Below are 18,582 nucleotides of genomic sequence, written 5' to 3' on the forward strand. Positions count from 1 at the left end.
TGCGTCACCCAGGAAATGCAAGGGGTCGGGGAATTCCCTTTGCTAGCCAAGGGAAGCCGTGACAGACGGTACCTGGAAAATCGGAACATTCCCACTCTAATTCTGCACTTTTCCAACAGTCTTAGCAAGTGGCACACCAGGAGATTATATCCTGTGCCTGGCTCAGAGGGTCCCACACCCATGGAGCCTTGCTCACTGCTAGCACAGCAATCTGAGATCGAACTGCAAGGCCACAGAGAGGCTGGGGTAGGGGTGTCCACCATTGCTGAGGCTTGAGTAGGTAAACAAAGCAGCTGGGAAGATCAAACTGGTTGCAGCCCACCATAGCTCAAGGAGGCCTGCCTGCCTCTGTAGACTCCACCTCTGGGGACAGGGCATAGCTGAACAAAAGGCAGCAGAAACTTCTGCAGACTTAAACATTCCTGTCTGACAGCTTTGAAGAGAGTAGTTGTTCTCCCAGCACGGAGTTTGAGTTATGAGAACGGGCAGACTGTTTCCTCAAGTGGGTCCCTGACTCCCAAGTAGCCTAACTGGGAGGCACCTCCCAGTAGGGGCGACACCTCATTTGGCCAGGTGCCCCTCTGAGATGAAGCTTCCAGAGGAAGAATCAGGTAGTAACATTTTCCATTCTGCAATATTTGCTGTTCTGCAGCCTCTGCTGGTGATACCCAGGCAAACAGCGTCTGGAGTGGACCTCCAGCAAACTCCAACAGACCCATAGCTCAGGGTCCTAACTGTTAGAAGGAAAACTAGCAAACAGAAAGAACATCCACACCAAAACCCCATCTGTACGTCACCACCATCAAAGACCAAAGGTGGATAAAACCACAAAGATGGGGAGAAACCAGAGCAGAAAGCTGAAAATTCTAAAAATCAGGGCGCCTCTTCTCCAAAGGAATGTAACTTCTCGCCAGCAATGGAACAAAGCTGTATGGAGAATGACTTTGACGAGTTGAGAGAAGAAGGCTTCAGATGATGGGTAATAACAAACTTCTCTGAGCTGCAGGAAGATGTTCCAACCCATCGCAAAGAAGCTAAAAACCTTGAAAAAAGACTAGATGAATGACTAACTGGAATAAACAGTGTAGAGAAGACCTTAAATAACCTGATGGAGCTGAAAACCATCGCATGAGAACTATGTGACACATGCCCAAGCTTCAGTAGCCAGTTAGACCAAGTGGAAGAAAGAGTATCAGTGATTGAAGATCAAATGAATGAAATGAAGCAAGAAGAGAAGTTTAGAGAAAAAAAGAGTAAGAAGAAATGAACAAAGCCTCCAAGAAATATGGGACTATGTGAAAAGACCAAATCTACGTCTGATTGGTGTACCTGAAAGTGACAGGGAGAATGGAACCAAGTTGGAAAACACTCTTGAGGATACTATCCAGGAGAACTTCCCCAATCTAGTAAGGCAGGCTAGCATTCAAATTCAGGAAATACAGAGAATGCCACATAGATACTCCTCGAGAAGAGCAACCCCAAGACACATAATTGTCAGATTCACCAAAGTTGAAATGAAGGAAAAAATGTTAAGAGCAGCCAGAGAGAAAGGTCGGGTTACTCACAAAGGGAAGCCCATCAGACTAACAACAGATCTCTCAGCAGAAACTCTACAAGCCAGAAGAGAGTGGGGGCCAATATTCAACCTTCTTAAAGAAAAGAATTTTCAACCCAGAATTTCATATCCAGCCAAACTAAGCTTCATAAGTGAAGGAGAAATAAAATCCTTTACAGACAAGCAAATGCTGAGAAATTTTGTCACCACCAGGCCTGCCTTACAAGAGCTCCTGAAGGAAGCATGAAACATGGAAAGGAACAACTGGTACCAGACACTACAAAAATACGCCAAATTGTAAAGATCATCAATGCTAGGAAGAAACCACATCAACTAACGAGCAGAATAACCAGCTAATATCAAAATGACAAGATCAAATTCACACATAACAATATTAAACTTAAATGTAAATGGGCTAAATGCTCCAATTAAAAGACACAGACTGGCAAATTGGATAGAGTCAAGACCCATCAGTGTGCTGTATTCAGGAGATCCATCTCACATGCAGAGACACACATAGGCTCAAAATAAAGGGATGGAGGAAGATCTACCAAGCAAATGGAAAACAAAACAAAAAATAAAATAAAACCAGGGGTTGCAATTCTAGTCTCTGATAAAACAGACTTTCAACCAACAAAGATCAAAAGAGACAAAGAAGGCCATTACATAATGGTAAAGGGATCAATTCAACAAGAAGAGCTAACTATGCTAAATATACATGCACCCAATACAGGAGCACTCAGGTTCATAAAGCAAGTCCTTAGAGACTTACAAAGAGACTTAGACTCCCACACAATAATAATGGGAGACTTTAACACCCCACTGTCAACATTAGACAGATCATCGAGACAGAAAATAACAAGCATATCCAGGAATGGAACTCAACTCTACACTGAGCGGACCTAATAGACATCTACAGAACTCTCCACCCCAAATCAACAGAATATACATTCTTCTCAGCACCACATCACACTTATTCCAAAATTGACCACATAGTTGGAACTAAAGCACTCCTCAGCAAATGTAAAAGAACAAAAATTATAACAAACTATCTCTCAGACCACAGTGAAATCAAACTAGAACTTAGGAACTCACTCAAAACTGTTCAACTATATGGAAACTGAACAACCTGCTCCTGAATGACTACTGGGTACATAACGAAATGAAGGCAGAAATAAAGATGTTCTTTGAAATCAATGAGACAAAGACACAACATATCAGAATCTCTGGGACACATTTAAAGCAGTGTGTAGAGGGAAATTTATAGCACTAAATGCCCACAAAAGAAAGCACGAAAGATCTAAAATTGACACCCTAACATCACAATTAAAAGAACTAGAGAAGCAAGAGCCAGCAGAAGGCAAGAAATAACTAAGATCACAGCAGAACTGAAGGAGATAGAGACACAAAAAACCCTTCAAAAAATCAAAGAATCCAGGAGTTGGTTTTTTGAAAAGATCAACAAAATTGATAGACTGCTAGCAAGACTAATAAAGAAGAAAAGACAGAAGAATCAAATAGACACAAATGAAAAAGGGGATATCACCACCGATCCCACAGAAATACAAACTACCATCAGAGAAAACTATAAACACCTCTACACAAATAAACTAGAAAATCTAGAAGAAATGGATAAATTCCTGGATACATACACCCTCCCAAGACTAAACCAGGAAGAAGTTGAATCCCTAAATAGACCAATAACAGGCTCTGAAATTGAGGCAATAATTAATAGCCTACCAACCAAAAAAAGTCCAGGACCAGACAGATTCATAGCCGAATTCTATCAGAGGTACAAAGAGGAGCTGGTACCATTCCTTCTGAAACTATTCCAATCAGTTGAAAAACAGGGAATCCTCCCTAACTCATTTTATGAGGCAGACATCATCCTGATACCAAAGCCTGGCAGAGACACAACAAAAAAAAGAGAATTTTAAACCAATATCCCTGATGAACATTGATGCAAAAATCCTCAATAAAATACTGGCAAACCAAATCCAGTAGCACATCAAAAAGCTTATCCACCATGATCAAGTTGGCTTCATCCCTGGGATGCAAGGCTGGCTCAATATATGCAAATCAATAAACATAATCCATCATATAAACAGAACCAAAGACAAAAACCACATGATTATCTCAATAGCTGCAGAAAAGCCTTTGACAAAATTCAACAGCCCTTCATGCTAAAAACTCTCAATAAACTAGGTTTTGATGGGACGTATCTCAAAATAATAAGAGTTATTTATGACAAATCCACAGCCAATATCATACTGAATGGGCAAAAACTGGAAGCATTCCCTTTGAAAACCGGCACAAGACAGGGATGCCCTCTCTCACCACTCCTATTCAACATAGTGTTGAAAGTTCTGGCCAGGGCAATCAGGCAAGAGAAAGAAATAAAGGGTATTCAATTAGGAAAAGAGGAAGTCAAATTGTCACTCTTTGCAGATGACATGATTGTATATTTAGGAAACCCCATCGTCTCAGCCCAAAATCTCCTTAAGCTGATAAGCAACTTCAGCAAAGTCTCAGGATACAAAATCAATGTGCAAAAATCACAAGCATTCCTCTACACCAATAACAGACAAATAGAGAGCCAAATCATGAATGAACTCCCATTCACAATAACTTCAAAGAGAATAAAATACCTAGGAATTCAACTTACAAGACATGTGAAGAACCTCTTCAAGGAGAACTACAAACCACTACTCAACGATATAAAAGAGGACACAAACAAATGGAAGAACATTCCATGCTCATGGAGAGGAAGAATCAATATAGTGAAAATGGCCATACTGCCCAAGGTAATTTATAGATTCAATGCCATTCCCATCAAGTTACCAATGACTTTCTTCACAGAATTGGCAAAAACTGCTTTAAAGTTCATATGGAACCAAAAAAGAGCCCACATTGCCAAGACAATCCTAGGCCAAAAGAACAAAGCTGAAGGCATCATGCTATCTGACTTCAAACTATACTACAAGGCTACAGTAACCAAAACAGCATGGTACTGGTACCAAAACAGAGATATAGACCAATAGAACAGAGCAGAACCCTCAGAAATAATACCACACATCTACAACCATCTGATCTTTGATAAACCCAACAAAAACGAGAAATGGGGAAAGGATTCCCTATTTAATAAATGGTGCTGGGAAAACTGGCTAGCAATATGTAGAACGCTGAAACTGGATCCCTTCCTTTCCCCTTATACAAAAATTAATTGAAGATGTATTAAAAACTTAAATGTTAGACCTAAAACCATAAAAACCCTAGAAGAAAACCTAGGCAATACCATTCAGGCCATAGGGATGGGCAAGGACTTCATGACTAAAACACCAAAAGCAATGGCAACAAAAGCCAAAATTGACAAATGGGATCTAATTAAGCTAAAGAGCTTCTGCACAGCAAAAGAAACTACCATCAGAGTAAACGGGCAACCTACAGAATGGGAGAAAATTTTTACAATCTACCCATCTGACAAACGGCTAATATCCAGAATCTAAAAAGAACGTAAACAAATTTACAAGAAAAAATCAAACAACCCCATCAAAAAGTGGGCAAAGGATATGAACAGACACTTCTCAAAAGAGGACATTTATGCAGCCAACAGACACATGAAAAAATGTTCGTCATCACTAGCCATCAGAGAAATGCAAATCAAAACCACAATGAGATACCATCTCACATCAGTTAGAATGGCAATCATTAAAAAGTCAGGAAACAACAGGTGCTGGAGAAGATGTGGAGAAATAGGAGTGCTTTTACACTGTTGGTGGGAGTGTAAACCAGTTTAACCATTGTGGAAGACAGTGTGGCGATTCCTCAAGGATCTAGAAATAGAAATACCATTTGACCCAGCCATCTCATTACTGAGTATATACCCAAAGGATTATAAATAATGCTATAAATGTGCTATAAAGACCCATGCACATGTATGTTTATTGCAGCACTGTTCACAATAGCAAAGACTTGGAACCAACCCAAATGTCCATCCATCAATGATAGACTGAGTTAAGAAAATGTGGCACATATACACCGTGGAATACTATGCAGCCATAAAAAAGGATGAGTTCATGTCCTTTGTAGCAACATGGATGAAGCTAGAAACCATCATTCTGAGCAAACTGTCACAAGGACAGGAAACCAAACACCACATGTTCTCACTCACAGGTAGGAAGTGAACAATGAGAACACTTGGACACAGGGTGGGGAACATAACACACCAGGGCATGTCGTGGGTGGGGGGAGTGGGGAGGGATAGCATTAGGAGATATACCTAATGTAAATGACGACTTGATGGGTGCAGCACACCAACATGGCACATGTATACATATGTAACAAACCCGCACGTTGTGCACATGTACCCTAGAACTTAAAGTATTAAAAAAAAAAAAAAATAGAATCATGATGAGTAACGATTTATGTAATCTTTGTGATGAGTTCAGGTCATGACCTGGTCCATGGTATGGGCTTAAAAATTATCTGCTATTATCATTTTCCCAAATCCCAGCCAGACCAATTGCCAGATGATGAATCACATAAGAGAAGACTTTAAAGATAAAATCTTTACACCATTATAAAAATCAATTAAATCATTTCTACTGTAAAGGAAAATACTAATTTTGGGGGTCATAAGAGCCAACATGGTGTAATAGAAAAAGAACATGAGATATGAAGGCAGCCCGATTCCAGGTTTTGTCAGAAAAATATATTTTCTAGATTCCCTTTTTTTTTTAAGATGGAGTCTCACTCTGTCTCCCAGGCTGGAGTGCAGTGGCACGATCTCAGTTCACTGCAACCTCCGCCTCCTGGGTTCAAGCGATTCTCCTGCCTCAGCCTCCCAAGTAGCTAGGCCTATAGGCATGCACCACCACACCCAGCTATTTTTTGTGTTTTGGGTAGAGACAGGGTTTTGCCATGTTGCCCAGGCTGGTCTCAAACTCCTGAGCTCAAGTGATCTACCAGCCTCTGCCTCCCAAAGTGCTGAGATTAGAGGCGTGAGCCACCATGCATGGCCCTATTTTCTAGATCCTTTTCAAGCCCATTTTGTAGATCAAGAAATAAGCTGGCCAACCAAAATAAAATTCACTAATTCCATTTATAAATGTAGTCACCAAGAATTCCTTGCAGCATGCTCTGGCATGTAGGTCATTTTTCCACCCCCGCTATCTCCACAGGGTCTGTACTAGGAATTGACCCTTCCATCTACAGCAGTTTGTGTGGTAGGATATTCCTGAAACCAAGGAACTTCACATTCCTGGCTGTCAAATAACACATAGAAAGACCTATTTCTACTGCCCTGAGACACATGAATCTGAATCCCCAGGGTGGAACAGTGGCAAGGTTTGGGTAAAGGTGAAAGTAGAGTGGGTTTTTCCCACTTCCCCCGGGGCAATCATGTGATGAGAGAGAAGGCCTGTTTCATTCCCATGAGCCTTCCTGGGCTTCCAGAGCAAGAAAGGGGTGGATTGATCCAATAGATGGTCCAATAGAAGGACAAAGCAAGTCTGTAACTAGGACTACGTGTGCTAAGGGCGATAAAGAAGACATAGCCAGACCTCGAGGGCAGTATGTGATGCCAGTGGGGGATGCAAGATGTAGCTAGTCACCTTGATCACTGGAGAGCCAAGGTCATGATCTGCCAGAACCACAGATGCCACTGAGGAAAGTAATAGATAAGAGATATTCTCTAGAGACCAGAGGGTCAGAGGGCATTCTGAGGACCAGCCTTGGCTCCAAAAGCCCCCAAATTTGTCATTGACAAAGGCCATGTGGCTACCTCTCCTTCATACAGGCAGATGTCATCTCAGACTGGATCAGGAGCAAAGCAGGAGGAGAAAGAAACCAGAAAGGCTGAGATGTATCCAAAAGAGACCGTATTACTGAATCAGGAAGACTTTATTGGGATTTCACTAAATTACTGAGTCAATATTCAACTGTATTGAGCTTCTAATCCTCAATGGCACTAGAGCTTGAGGGAAAAGCTATAAACAAAAATAATTATAAGGAAGCTGCATCTTTCCTTGCACATTTGAGTGCAGTGTGAGAAAATATGTGACCCTGCAACTTAAGGGAAGGAGTGTTTCTATTTTTGCTGACTTTATGGCTTTTATTACCCCAGGCACATACTCAAGGCCTCTTCTGATTTTCTCCCACACTGAGCCTTGAAACCATGCCATATCCTCATATTGGTTGCTAAATCATTTTTCTCCCATCAGTAGTCTAAACTTCTCCAAGAAGTCTTCCTAAACCATCAAAGAGCTTACACATTCCCCAATTCGGTCTTCTCCAACTTACAAGTTCCTTCTATGCTATTCTCCAGCTTTTTACTTACCTTGTGAATCCTAATACCTAACAACAGTAAAATATCTAATTTCTGCTTTTTTTCTATATATTTTATTCCAATGTAGATGGCAAGTTTATAGAAGGCAGAGTTTACATGCTTTTATTCATTGCTTTATGCAACTCGTCAGACGGGTAAGTGTTTTTAATGGCCGTGGTTGACAGAGTTAAATTATTTTATTATGAAATAATGTTTCTGTGAAATGGAGCATTTCTCTTTAGTTGCTGCAACAGGAGGATACTTGAAATATAGTTCAGTAAAATCTTGCAGCTTTTTCACCATTAACAGATGACTTCTGACCCAGCACCCAATGTATTTATGATAGTCATTGAATTCAGTGTACTTACAATTGGTCCATTTTTGTCAATAAATCCAATACAAGTTGGTTTTACCATTGTATTGGGGTTGAATTTGTTATTAAATAAATTTTTTCAAGTCTGAGGCAATTACTTACTCCGATTGTTCAGATTAGACCATGTGTCTAATGTTTAGTAGTAATTGATAAATTATCTGGCAATTTCAGGAATGTATATTTTTGATCTACAGAATTATCCTAAAGTCAAGAAAGAGGATAGAGGACACTAAGATTTATTGAGTATCAGCTATGTGCCAGAAACCTTCACTGATCATTGATATCTTATCCAATTTAATTTTTAGAAGATTCATTTATTCATTCATTCATTCATTCCCTGCTTTGATTGACTATTAGTGTCTGTAAAGTGGCCTGTATATCAGGCTCTGAGGATACAGAAGTGACCTAGATGGGTTTGGTGCCTTCCTTTATGAACTTGCAATCTAGCTAGGAAAACAGCTGTAAAACACATCATCAACGACAATAGAATGTGCTGATGGCTAAGTGGGGAATGAATTGATTGCGTATAGGAGGAGAATCTAACTTAGACCAGCAGCTTAAGGAAGGCTTCCCTGAGGTGATAAAGATTAAGCAAACTGGGCACAGGAGCTGGCTTAACCAGGTGAGGATGTTAAAAGGGCTTGATGTCAAGGGAACTACATGTGGGAAGGCCTAGCTACGAAAGAGCTAGTTAGTGATGTTATCTTCAAAAAGCTGAAAGAAGTAGGGTATGACTGGAACCAGGAGAATTAAGGGCTGATGAAGCCAAAGAAGTAGGGTATGACTGGAACCAGGAGAATGATGGCTGATGAAGCCAAAGAGAGGAGGAGAGCAGAGGCTGCGCTGGGCTTTGGAGGCCATGTGAAGGGGTGGGGATGAGGGCTTTATCCCAAGAGTAAAGAGGACACTGCAGGATTTAATTAGAGGAGAGTGGCATTTTCAGAGTTGGTGTTGTTCTTAAGTTGATCTAGTTACAGAAAGGAAAATCTAAAGAAAGCTAGCCTGGGTGTGTGTTTGGAGGGCCTCCTTGCAATAGGCCAATGAGAAAAGGCAATAGCATGGACCAGGGTGACAGCAGTGAAAATGGGAAAAGTTAGGTGAATCAAGATATACATAAGAGGTAGAATTGACTAGAGTTGGTGGCTTAATGAATGTGGGGATAGTGGCAGAGGGGATGGCCTAGGATGACTCCCTGGTGGCTTTCACAAAATGAGAGGAGGAAAATGATTTGGAGAGAAGGTGGTGAGATCAATATGGATGTGCTGAGTGTAAGTTGTCTAAGAGACTTGCCTAAGAGGTGACTATATTCTTGATTCCAGATCTCAAGAAAATGCTCTTCCCTGGGGTAATAGATAGATTTGGGCACTCATGGTACAGAGATAGCAATGGATCCATGAAAATAGATAGGGGATCTCATGTGGGGAGACATGTGAAAGGAGGGAAACAAGGACCAAAGACACAGGCCTACAGGATACCAGCATTTCAGGGGCAGATAGAGGAGGCAAAGTTAATCATTTCCAGTTCTATATTAGGACTGAATGGAGACTAAGATCACTTAATTTATTTCACTGATTAATAGGAAAGTCAGAATTCAGATCCAAATCCCACCACTTTCCCAAAATCCACCTTTGGATACTTGGTGTTTATGAATTCAAGAGTAATTTATTGAAGGTTTTCTCTGAGGTAGGCCCTCTACTAAGCATCTTACGTTTGTTATTTTATTTATTGTCAGAGAAACCTACTTGTAAATTAAGTATTATTATTATTCCCATCATGTGGATGAGGAAATGAAGACCTGGAGAGGTTAACTAAGTTCCCCAAGGTTATGTGACGCATACGTAGCATAAATTTACACTCACCTCTTTCCCTGCCTATGTCCATGCTTATAACTATTAGGATTGTACTAGTTAAGGCAGTGGCTCTCAAACCTGAGCACTCGTCAGAACTACCTACAGGGCTTCTTGAAACACAGCACTGGTGGACATCCCCTGAGTTTCTGATTCTGGGGGTAGGTGGGGCCGGAAGTTTGCATTTCTAACTAGTTCCCAGGTAATGCCAACGCGGCTGGTCCGGAGACTGCACTTTGAGAACCACCGAGTTAGGGTCAAGGCAGAACTACAAAAACAACAACAAAACTTCAAAAATATAATGGCTGAAGTGCAATGCCTTTCTTTCCTCTTTCACATGACAGGCTGGTTGGATATGAGGTTATTCTAGAACCTGGGTTCCTTCCACTTTGTGGCTTGCCATCCCCTTGGGCACTGTCCTCCTCAGCCTGGTGGAAACCAGGTCACTGCCTCACTTACATCGCAACCTGTGGAAAAAAGAAAAAAGAGGACTAGAGCAAGCCAATTCCTGCTAAACCAGGGACACTGAAGTTGCACCCTTTACATTCACACATATTACAATGTGAAAACTGAATCACAGGGCTGAACAGCCACACACCCAGCCGACCCACAGCTGGGAACCTGCCACAATCATATGCTGCCATCATCAACTTTTTAATTGGTAAAATAATCATGATATATAAGTTAGTTAACTCATGCCAAATTATTAACATTCAAATACAGCATAAAACGTGTCACATGGAATTTTATTCAAATATACTCTTGATTTACCTAATTCTGTAATCTCTAAAACAGAAACAACTCTAATCCTTGCCATGTACTTCAACCAAGGTTCAATTTCCACCTGATATAAACTCCACCCAACAAGCTTTTCCCAGCCTTCACAACACTAAGTCTACTTATTAGCATTATGTATACATGCATTATATATAAAGAGGTATGGATACATGCAGACAACTATATATATACATATTGATGCAGTTAAGCCTCAATTTGTCATAACTTGATTTATTGTGCTAATTTAAAGTAACATTCTACATATTTAACACAAAGATGTTCTCTCTCTGTGTTGTAATTCCTGTTTCCCTCCCTCAATCCCAATCAGACAGCATCTTTTCGACACCACTGTTCTTTAATTGTCTTGTAACATCTCAGGTTAGCAACCATAACATTTCTTAAAGAGCAACATTACATTTGCACTATACCCTACAAGTATATTAGCCAAACTTCAATTTTCCATTTTTGCCAAACATCACTTCATACCTTTCCTAAGCCCATGTAAGGCTACTGTAGATACTTTCCTATGTGTGTCATCTAGGTAAACTTTTGTTTGGATTGTTTTTGCTGGGGGAGAGGAGATTATTTTATTTAATTTTTATTTTAGATTCAGAGGGTACTTGTTATGTATTACATGTGTAATGGTGGGGGTTGGGTTTCTAGTGTACCCGCCACCCCAGTATTGGACATTGTACCCAGTAGGTGATTTTTCAGCCATCACTCCCCTTCCTCCCAACTTTGGAGTCCCCAGAGTCTATTTTCCCCATCGTTACGTCCATGCATACTTTTTGTTTAGCTCCCACTTACAAGTAAGAACATGTGGTATTTGATTTTCTGTGTCTGTGTTAGTTCACTTAGGATAATGGTCTCCAGCTCCATCTGTGTTACTGCAAAGGACATGATTTCTTTCTTTTTTACAGCTTTGTAGTATTCTGGGGTGTATATGTACCACATTTTCTTTATCCAGTCAACTGTTGGTAGACACGTAGGTTGGTTCCATGCCTTTGCTATTGTGAATGGTGTTATGATAAACATATGAATGCAGGTGTCATTCTGACAGAATGATTTCTTTTCCTTTGGATAGATTACAGAATGGTTTACTGAATTGCTGGGTCAAATGGTAATTCTCTTTTTAGTTCTCTGAAAAATCTCCATACTGTTTTCCATAGAGATTGAACTAATTTATCTTCCCACCAACAGTGTATGAGCGTTCCCTTTTCTCCACACCCTCGCCAGCATTGTTTGGACTGTTTTGTGTCTCAACAATGCATATGCTTCGGAGATTCCACTTGGTCACTGACTCAGGTGATGACTTGGGGACACACAGGAAATGGGAGCAATAGGGCAGCAGTAGCTGGCTTCACAGACCACTAAACATCTTTGTTATGCCTTTGAATTTGATTTAAAGTCAAGTTGGAAGTAGGCACATTTAGCATGTAAAAACATGCTGTGTCCCCAGGAAAGCACAGCACCCAGCTGGCAAAGATGCTGCCATGATTTTGGTCCCACCCATCATGGAGCTACGTCTACAACCAAAAATCCCTGTGTTTATTTGCCAACACACTGCATTTAAAAAAAAAAAAAAAGGACACAGTGGCTCACACCTGTAATCCTGGCACTTTGGGAGGCCCAAGGCAGACAGATCACTTGAGATCAGGAGTTTGAGACCAGCCTGGCCAACATGGTAAAACTCTGTCTCTACTAAAAATACACAAAAAAAGTAGCCAGGTGTGGTGGGGCGATGCCTGTAATCCCAGCTATATGGCAGGCTGAGCCAGGAGAATCGCTTGAACCTGGAAGGCAGTGGTTGCAGTGAGCCGAGATTGTGCCGCTGCACTCCAGCCTGGGCAACAGAGTAGGAATCCATCTCTAAATTAATTAATTAATTAATTAATTTTAAAAATCAACAGAGGAAGCAGGCAAAGACCAAGAGCTCCCTCTGGCAAAAATGCTGCAGGTACAGTAGTAAAAAGTCATACCAGCCACAGGTGAGATGTGACTTTCTGAGGCAAGTGGGTAATTTTTACTTGATGGTGAATCGTTAAAAGTGAACCAGATGATTAAACTTAATGGAACAGCCACATTAAACTGAAATTAGTGAAAACATGCCTCGGGCAGCCTACAACCTTTTATTTGTTGTTGTTTAACTTCTGTCTTTTACAGTGACCATGATGAATGACATCACAAAAGAAAAAACCCAATTAAAATCTAAGTGCTCAATAAACCCCTCATGTCTGGTTTTCACCACCACTTTCACAGGCACTGATGCCTTATGTTTCCTTTTTTTCCCAAGAAAAGAATTGGCCTCAGGGGAGTTTGATGGCAGAGGAGGAGAGTGGGGAGAAAAAACAAACGCTTTGGGAGGTTTCTGCTCCGTGTACTCTGTCAGACCCAGAAAATGCACTTTGGAGGGAGGAAGCGGGAGGGTGTTAAATTGCTTTATTACCAGACAATGCGAAGAGAAGAGATGCATTTTCCCACTAGTTTTCAAATATTGATAAATCAGAATTGTGATCTGCAAAGCAATCCTTGCTCACACTCTTCTTTAACGTCTCCTCTGCCCTTTAACATTGTTTCAGGTGTTTGTTCTATAAGTCATTGAAATGGTCTTGCCTGACAGCTAAAAATAAGTTTCTGATTACTTTTACCTGGATAAATCTTGTGACCAGATGTGGAATTCATCTACTAAGTGTGCAACAATTACATACTGAAACCGATGAAAGAATTGGTGGAGGAGAGTGTATAATCTAGTGGAATGTAGAATATGATAAATCACATGTAAAGATAGCAATTGCCCCCCACTGCCCAGTTAAAGAATACTGGCTTTTGACCACAGATTTTACCTTAGAGATACCATGTGTCTGTAAAATTGAGTTTTCAAAGTCTTCAAAACAAAGTTCTCAAAGTCAAAATAGGAGAAAAAACAAGCTGATTATAAACTAAGAGTTAATAACGGTAGCACTGGCTTAAATTTGGGAGGCACTTTGTAACTTATAAGACCCATATTATGCTTCTATTGCATGTTTACGTGGTGGTTAATGTACTATTTGCATGTGGTCTTCAATTAGATCTTCACAACAGCCTCGCCATGTAGCTCTTGTTATCCTCATTTTGCAGATAAGAATCCTGGCTGAGGGAGGTTAATTGACTCTGCTGTGGTCTTAACACTTGCTGAGTGAAAAAGAATGAACGTGGCTCAATGCCTAGGACCGTGCCCCCCCGCACTGTGCCAGGCTGCTGACCACAGCTGCTCTAGAGCAAGGATCCGCCAAGTGGTGACATTGGTTTCCTTACTCATGGGTTAATGAAATAGCTTTTTAACAGCCTCTTCAGTCATTCGAATTTGACGATGGAGAGTTAAACCTTCCCCAGTGGCTCTTTGTGTATCATGATGGTTTCAGCGTTTCCTTAGCATATCCCATCACTCAAATCACAGGATGCTCTTGTTTTACATTTCTGATTGCATTTATCTCACTTCTAAGCAATTTCCTCCCCATTCGAATTTATCTTCCATTATTTCTGCCGAATTGCTTTCAAGGCTACTAATTATATGAATAATATTCTCCTCCCCAAACACCACGATTAACTAGCTTTAGCTGCGTTACATTAAACACAGTTTCCCTACCTCTAAAAATGAGGCAGTTGCACCAAATAATCTATAAAGCCTCTTCCTGCGCTCAAGAGTTAATCTTCAGATTCTTTTCCCATGAGCTGTGTGATTTTGGAAACACAGCACGCACCGGATTCTCGGTTTTCTTGACTCTACAGTGATGGATTTTTAAATTAGTTCATGTTTCCCAAAGTGTCTTTTTTGGAAAACTGGTATGGGGAATATCCATATAAGTTATACCCAAAAAGGATTCTTTCAACAAGAAAGGGTAAACTAGATTACACAGAATCAAATATAGTTTCAAACTGCAGACACTCAGAGCCTCTGACATGTTAACAGTGACTCTAAAAAAGAGACTGTATATAAAGTATTTCTTTCCCTCAGCACTTCCTGGAAATGACATTCCACAGAATACACTTTTAGACTGGGTTAGATGATTTTTAAAATCTCTTTTTGCCCTAAGAGTCTATTTTCAAATGTGTAATGCTTCTCCGAGCATTTTGTGCAGTATTAATCAACAGGAAAAAGACTTGGCGTAGCTGTTGTTGTAGCATAGCCCGTACTCTGTTTAGGCAGAGTTGAAACAAGGTAGAGAGTAGCAGCCTTCCCACAAAGACTAACTTCTCTATATACCGTGGATGCTTAAAACTCTGGGAGTTTATAAATAGTCCTCCTCAATAAAAAGCACTTTTTGAAAATTTGCAAATAGGGTTAAATTATCTGAAAACCTACAGACTGAATTTATATATATATATATATGTGTGTGTGTGTGTGTGTATGTATATGTATATGTGTGTGTATATATATGTCCTATAGACCTATAGTTAGGTCTAGGTACCATCTAAAGGTATCATCTAACATTTTGCTGGGTGGGAAAAAGGGAATTTAGGAAACAATAGGAAATCAGCACTGTGGATATAATCTCTGGGAAAGGAAAAATGGATAAGAATCCTACTTATCCAAGTTAGGATTCTCATCTTCTATTTCCGTGGTATCCTTAGTATTCATTTAATTCCGCCTTTTACCCAAACTCATTTCACTGACAGTTAGTCATCAGAATCTCTGCTTGATTACCTTTAGGAGCAGGGAACTCACTACTCATAAGACTATTTCAATTTTAGGTTGGCTCAAATTATTAGAAGGTCCTTTCCTATCTTATACTAAAGTCTAAATGTGAAATGTTACTGTTCCAAGTGACCTGTAAATTATCTAGTCAGGTGATTTTCAAGGTATTGCCCATGGCAGCACTTAGGATATTTCTCAAATGCTTTGAGTTGAATTTCATAAATAAATAAATAAACATCACATCTTCCCAGAAGAAAATGATTATAATCTCCATCACTAAAGACTCAAGGAAGTTGCCAAGCTTCCCTAAATTCATGAAGATAATAAATGTAAGGTAGAAATAGAATATACCCAAGTCTCTCTGATTCAAAAATCAAAGTCCTTTTCTCAACAGGATATTGCTTCTCTAATATGTTTGTGTACATGCAAGTGAGGACAAGAGTGTATTAGTGGAACATGAAAGCTATAGTGAAAAATAGGAATTCCGGCCACCCTAATATGTCCTTGGCCACCTTGCTGTTGCTCTTGCCTTTTGTTTTCCTTTCTTGAAAATAAAGATTACTAAATTTTCTCCCAAACTCTGTTCCAGGTCTGAAAAATTCTATGATTGATTATAAGGAAACATATGCATTAATGCATGGTATTTACCATTGAGAGGTTATGTAAATAGTAAAAACAAAACAAAACAAAAAAGCTGTACACCTTAGAAAGGATTGAATAAAAGTTAACATAGCATGCACCAAAAAGACAAAAACAGTTTAGAACCACATGCTTGACTTTTACTTTCTTTAATTTTTTTTTTTCTACACTAGTTACATTCAGACCAGGATAGAGGAGATGGATCACTTAAATATATCCTTTCAGGAGATGGAGCAGGAGATCTCTTCATTATTAATGAAAACACAGGCGACATACAGGCCACCAAGAGGCTGGACAGGGAAGAAAAACCTGTTTACATCCTTCGAGCTCAAGCTATAAACAGAAGGACAGGGAGACCCGTGGAGCCCGAGTCTGAATTCATCATCAAGATCCATGACATCAACGACAATGAACCAATATTCACCAAGGAGGTTTACACAGCCACTGTCCCCGAAATGTCTGATGTCGGTGAGTGAGACGTGACTTCAACCAAAAACTGGCTCTTCCCTGGTGCATCCACTGAGTAAGGAATCCCATGAGCTCAAAGTACTGAACTGCATGAATTTAGATGCTAACTTCTTCAATCCATATATGCATATGTTTCCTAATATTACTCTAGTCTCATTTTGTTATTATTCTTAAAACCACATTTCCTCTAAAGAGGGTCTGAAAAGTGGCAGGGTGGGAATGGGAGGTCAAAAGAGAGACCATCTCCTTTCTCTCCCGCCCTGAATGCCCATTCTCTTTATTGGGCTGAAAGACAGCAACCTTCTCCACTTCGCTTAGCGTACATGGGTGTTATGGTCCACGTAACAGTCTCCCAAATAGAAAATAAAAACTTAAATTTACAATCCAGTCTAAAAAGTAGTGATAATTGATTTAAGTAACTAGTAACTCTATATTTGGGAAGGAAATTCAAAGAACTTTTTTTAATCCATAAACAGTAGGCACGTTATGTCTAGGGAGTGGATCCTTTACTACATGGTGGAAATGAAAAGACTTTCATAACATACATAGAGTGAATTAATATTTTATACACAATTCTACTACTTGTTTCAAATAGTGGATTTAATTTGTTTAAATTGAGAGAAGTAAATAGGAGTTAAATTAAGAAAAATAATTCTACTGACATCACTCTTAGCCACATTGAAATACTTCATGGGAGACAGTGACAAATTTTAAACTACTTATATAAAGTATTGTTTTTATTTTCACTCTGTCAAATTCAAAAGGGCTGAAATTACATAATAACTTTATTATGATTCTGTCAGTTAGATATCAGAGACATTGTAGTTCACAGATCCAAGACACAGAAAATAACCAATCCATAGAAATCATTGTAAAACATCTACATTTTTCTCATGAAGAAATTGATTCTCTCATTATTTAAAGCCACTTTGTTTTGTTACAAAAATTGCAAGCCTCAAAAAGCGAAGAGGGAGATGATTGGATTTTTTTTTCTTCTTTTTCTTCACTGGTTATAGCAGCAATAGAATGGCATTCTTTAAATTTATTAGGAAAACAGTTTGTCCTCTATGGGGTAAAAGGCAGAAGAATTCATGAAGAATAGTCTCTTCATCAGCACTACTCAGGGCAACTGTAACTAGATATGCAGGTATTGCACTGCACAATTCTAGGGGGTGCCATTCACTTTTGAAGCCATTATAGAATTAAATTTGTATTACGAACATTTAGGGGTAGTTGACAGTAATATGTCTTGAGAAAAATAAAAAGGCTTTTTTCAGTTTGCACACAGACGCAGTTATGTTGATATTCATCATCCTTAATTGATATCTCATTATTGTGATTATAGAAAGTCATCTTCAAGAAATTCCATAAAGGCAGTGGGACAACAGCAGGGGAACAAAAATGGACTTTAGTATCAAACAGAACTGAATTTGAAACTATCTCCACTAAGAACCAGCAGTGTAGCCTTGGGCAAATTATTTGATTTCTCTGATCCTCCAGTTCTGTATCTTGAAAAAATAAATAATAAATGTCAACTCCTAAGGGCTATCATGAGGATTAGATGAGAAAACAGGTGCAGAGCCCCTAGTACAATATCTGGCAATGAATAGACATTTAAAATGTCCAGACATCATATTCTAAAAGCAATCAAATTTTGTGTTAATGTTAAATAAGAACTTGAGTGTTTGTTGACTTGACTTTCACCTTAAAATCATAAGATGTTCTTAGTCTCCCCACCTCCCTTGCCAAATTACAAGGGTGGGTGCTCTGTTTTGTGCATCAGCACTATACCTTCAGGGCATCCAATCCTAACATACTACAATCTATTTCTTCAATAAGGGAAATTGGCTAGATATTACAAAAGCAATGTAGAATTCCTAATATTCCCCGGATGTAACTTCCCTACCTCTTTCATGGAAAGAG

General features: G+C 39.5%; 1 protein-coding gene across 2 annotated transcripts in view; it reads left to right on the forward strand.

The window, feature by feature from the left end:
- CDH6 (cadherin 6) overlaps positions 1-18,582 on the forward strand; it is a 141,402-nt gene that overhangs the window by 90,089 nt on the left and 32,731 nt on the right. For both annotated transcript variants that reach the window (XM_033179266.1, XM_033179267.1), the window contains exon 3: positions 16,365-16,659. In XM_033179266.1, the coding sequence (XP_033035157.1) occupies positions 16,365-16,659 (295 nt within the window). The remainder of the gene's footprint in view (positions 1-16,364; positions 16,660-18,582) is intronic.

This window comes from Trachypithecus francoisi, unplaced genomic scaffold (genome assembly GCF_009764315.1).
Source record: "Trachypithecus francoisi isolate TF-2019V2 unplaced genomic scaffold, Tfra_2.0 Lachesis_group2, whole genome shotgun sequence".
Classification (NCBI taxonomy): Eukaryota; Metazoa; Chordata; class Mammalia; order Primates; family Cercopithecidae; genus Trachypithecus; species Trachypithecus francoisi.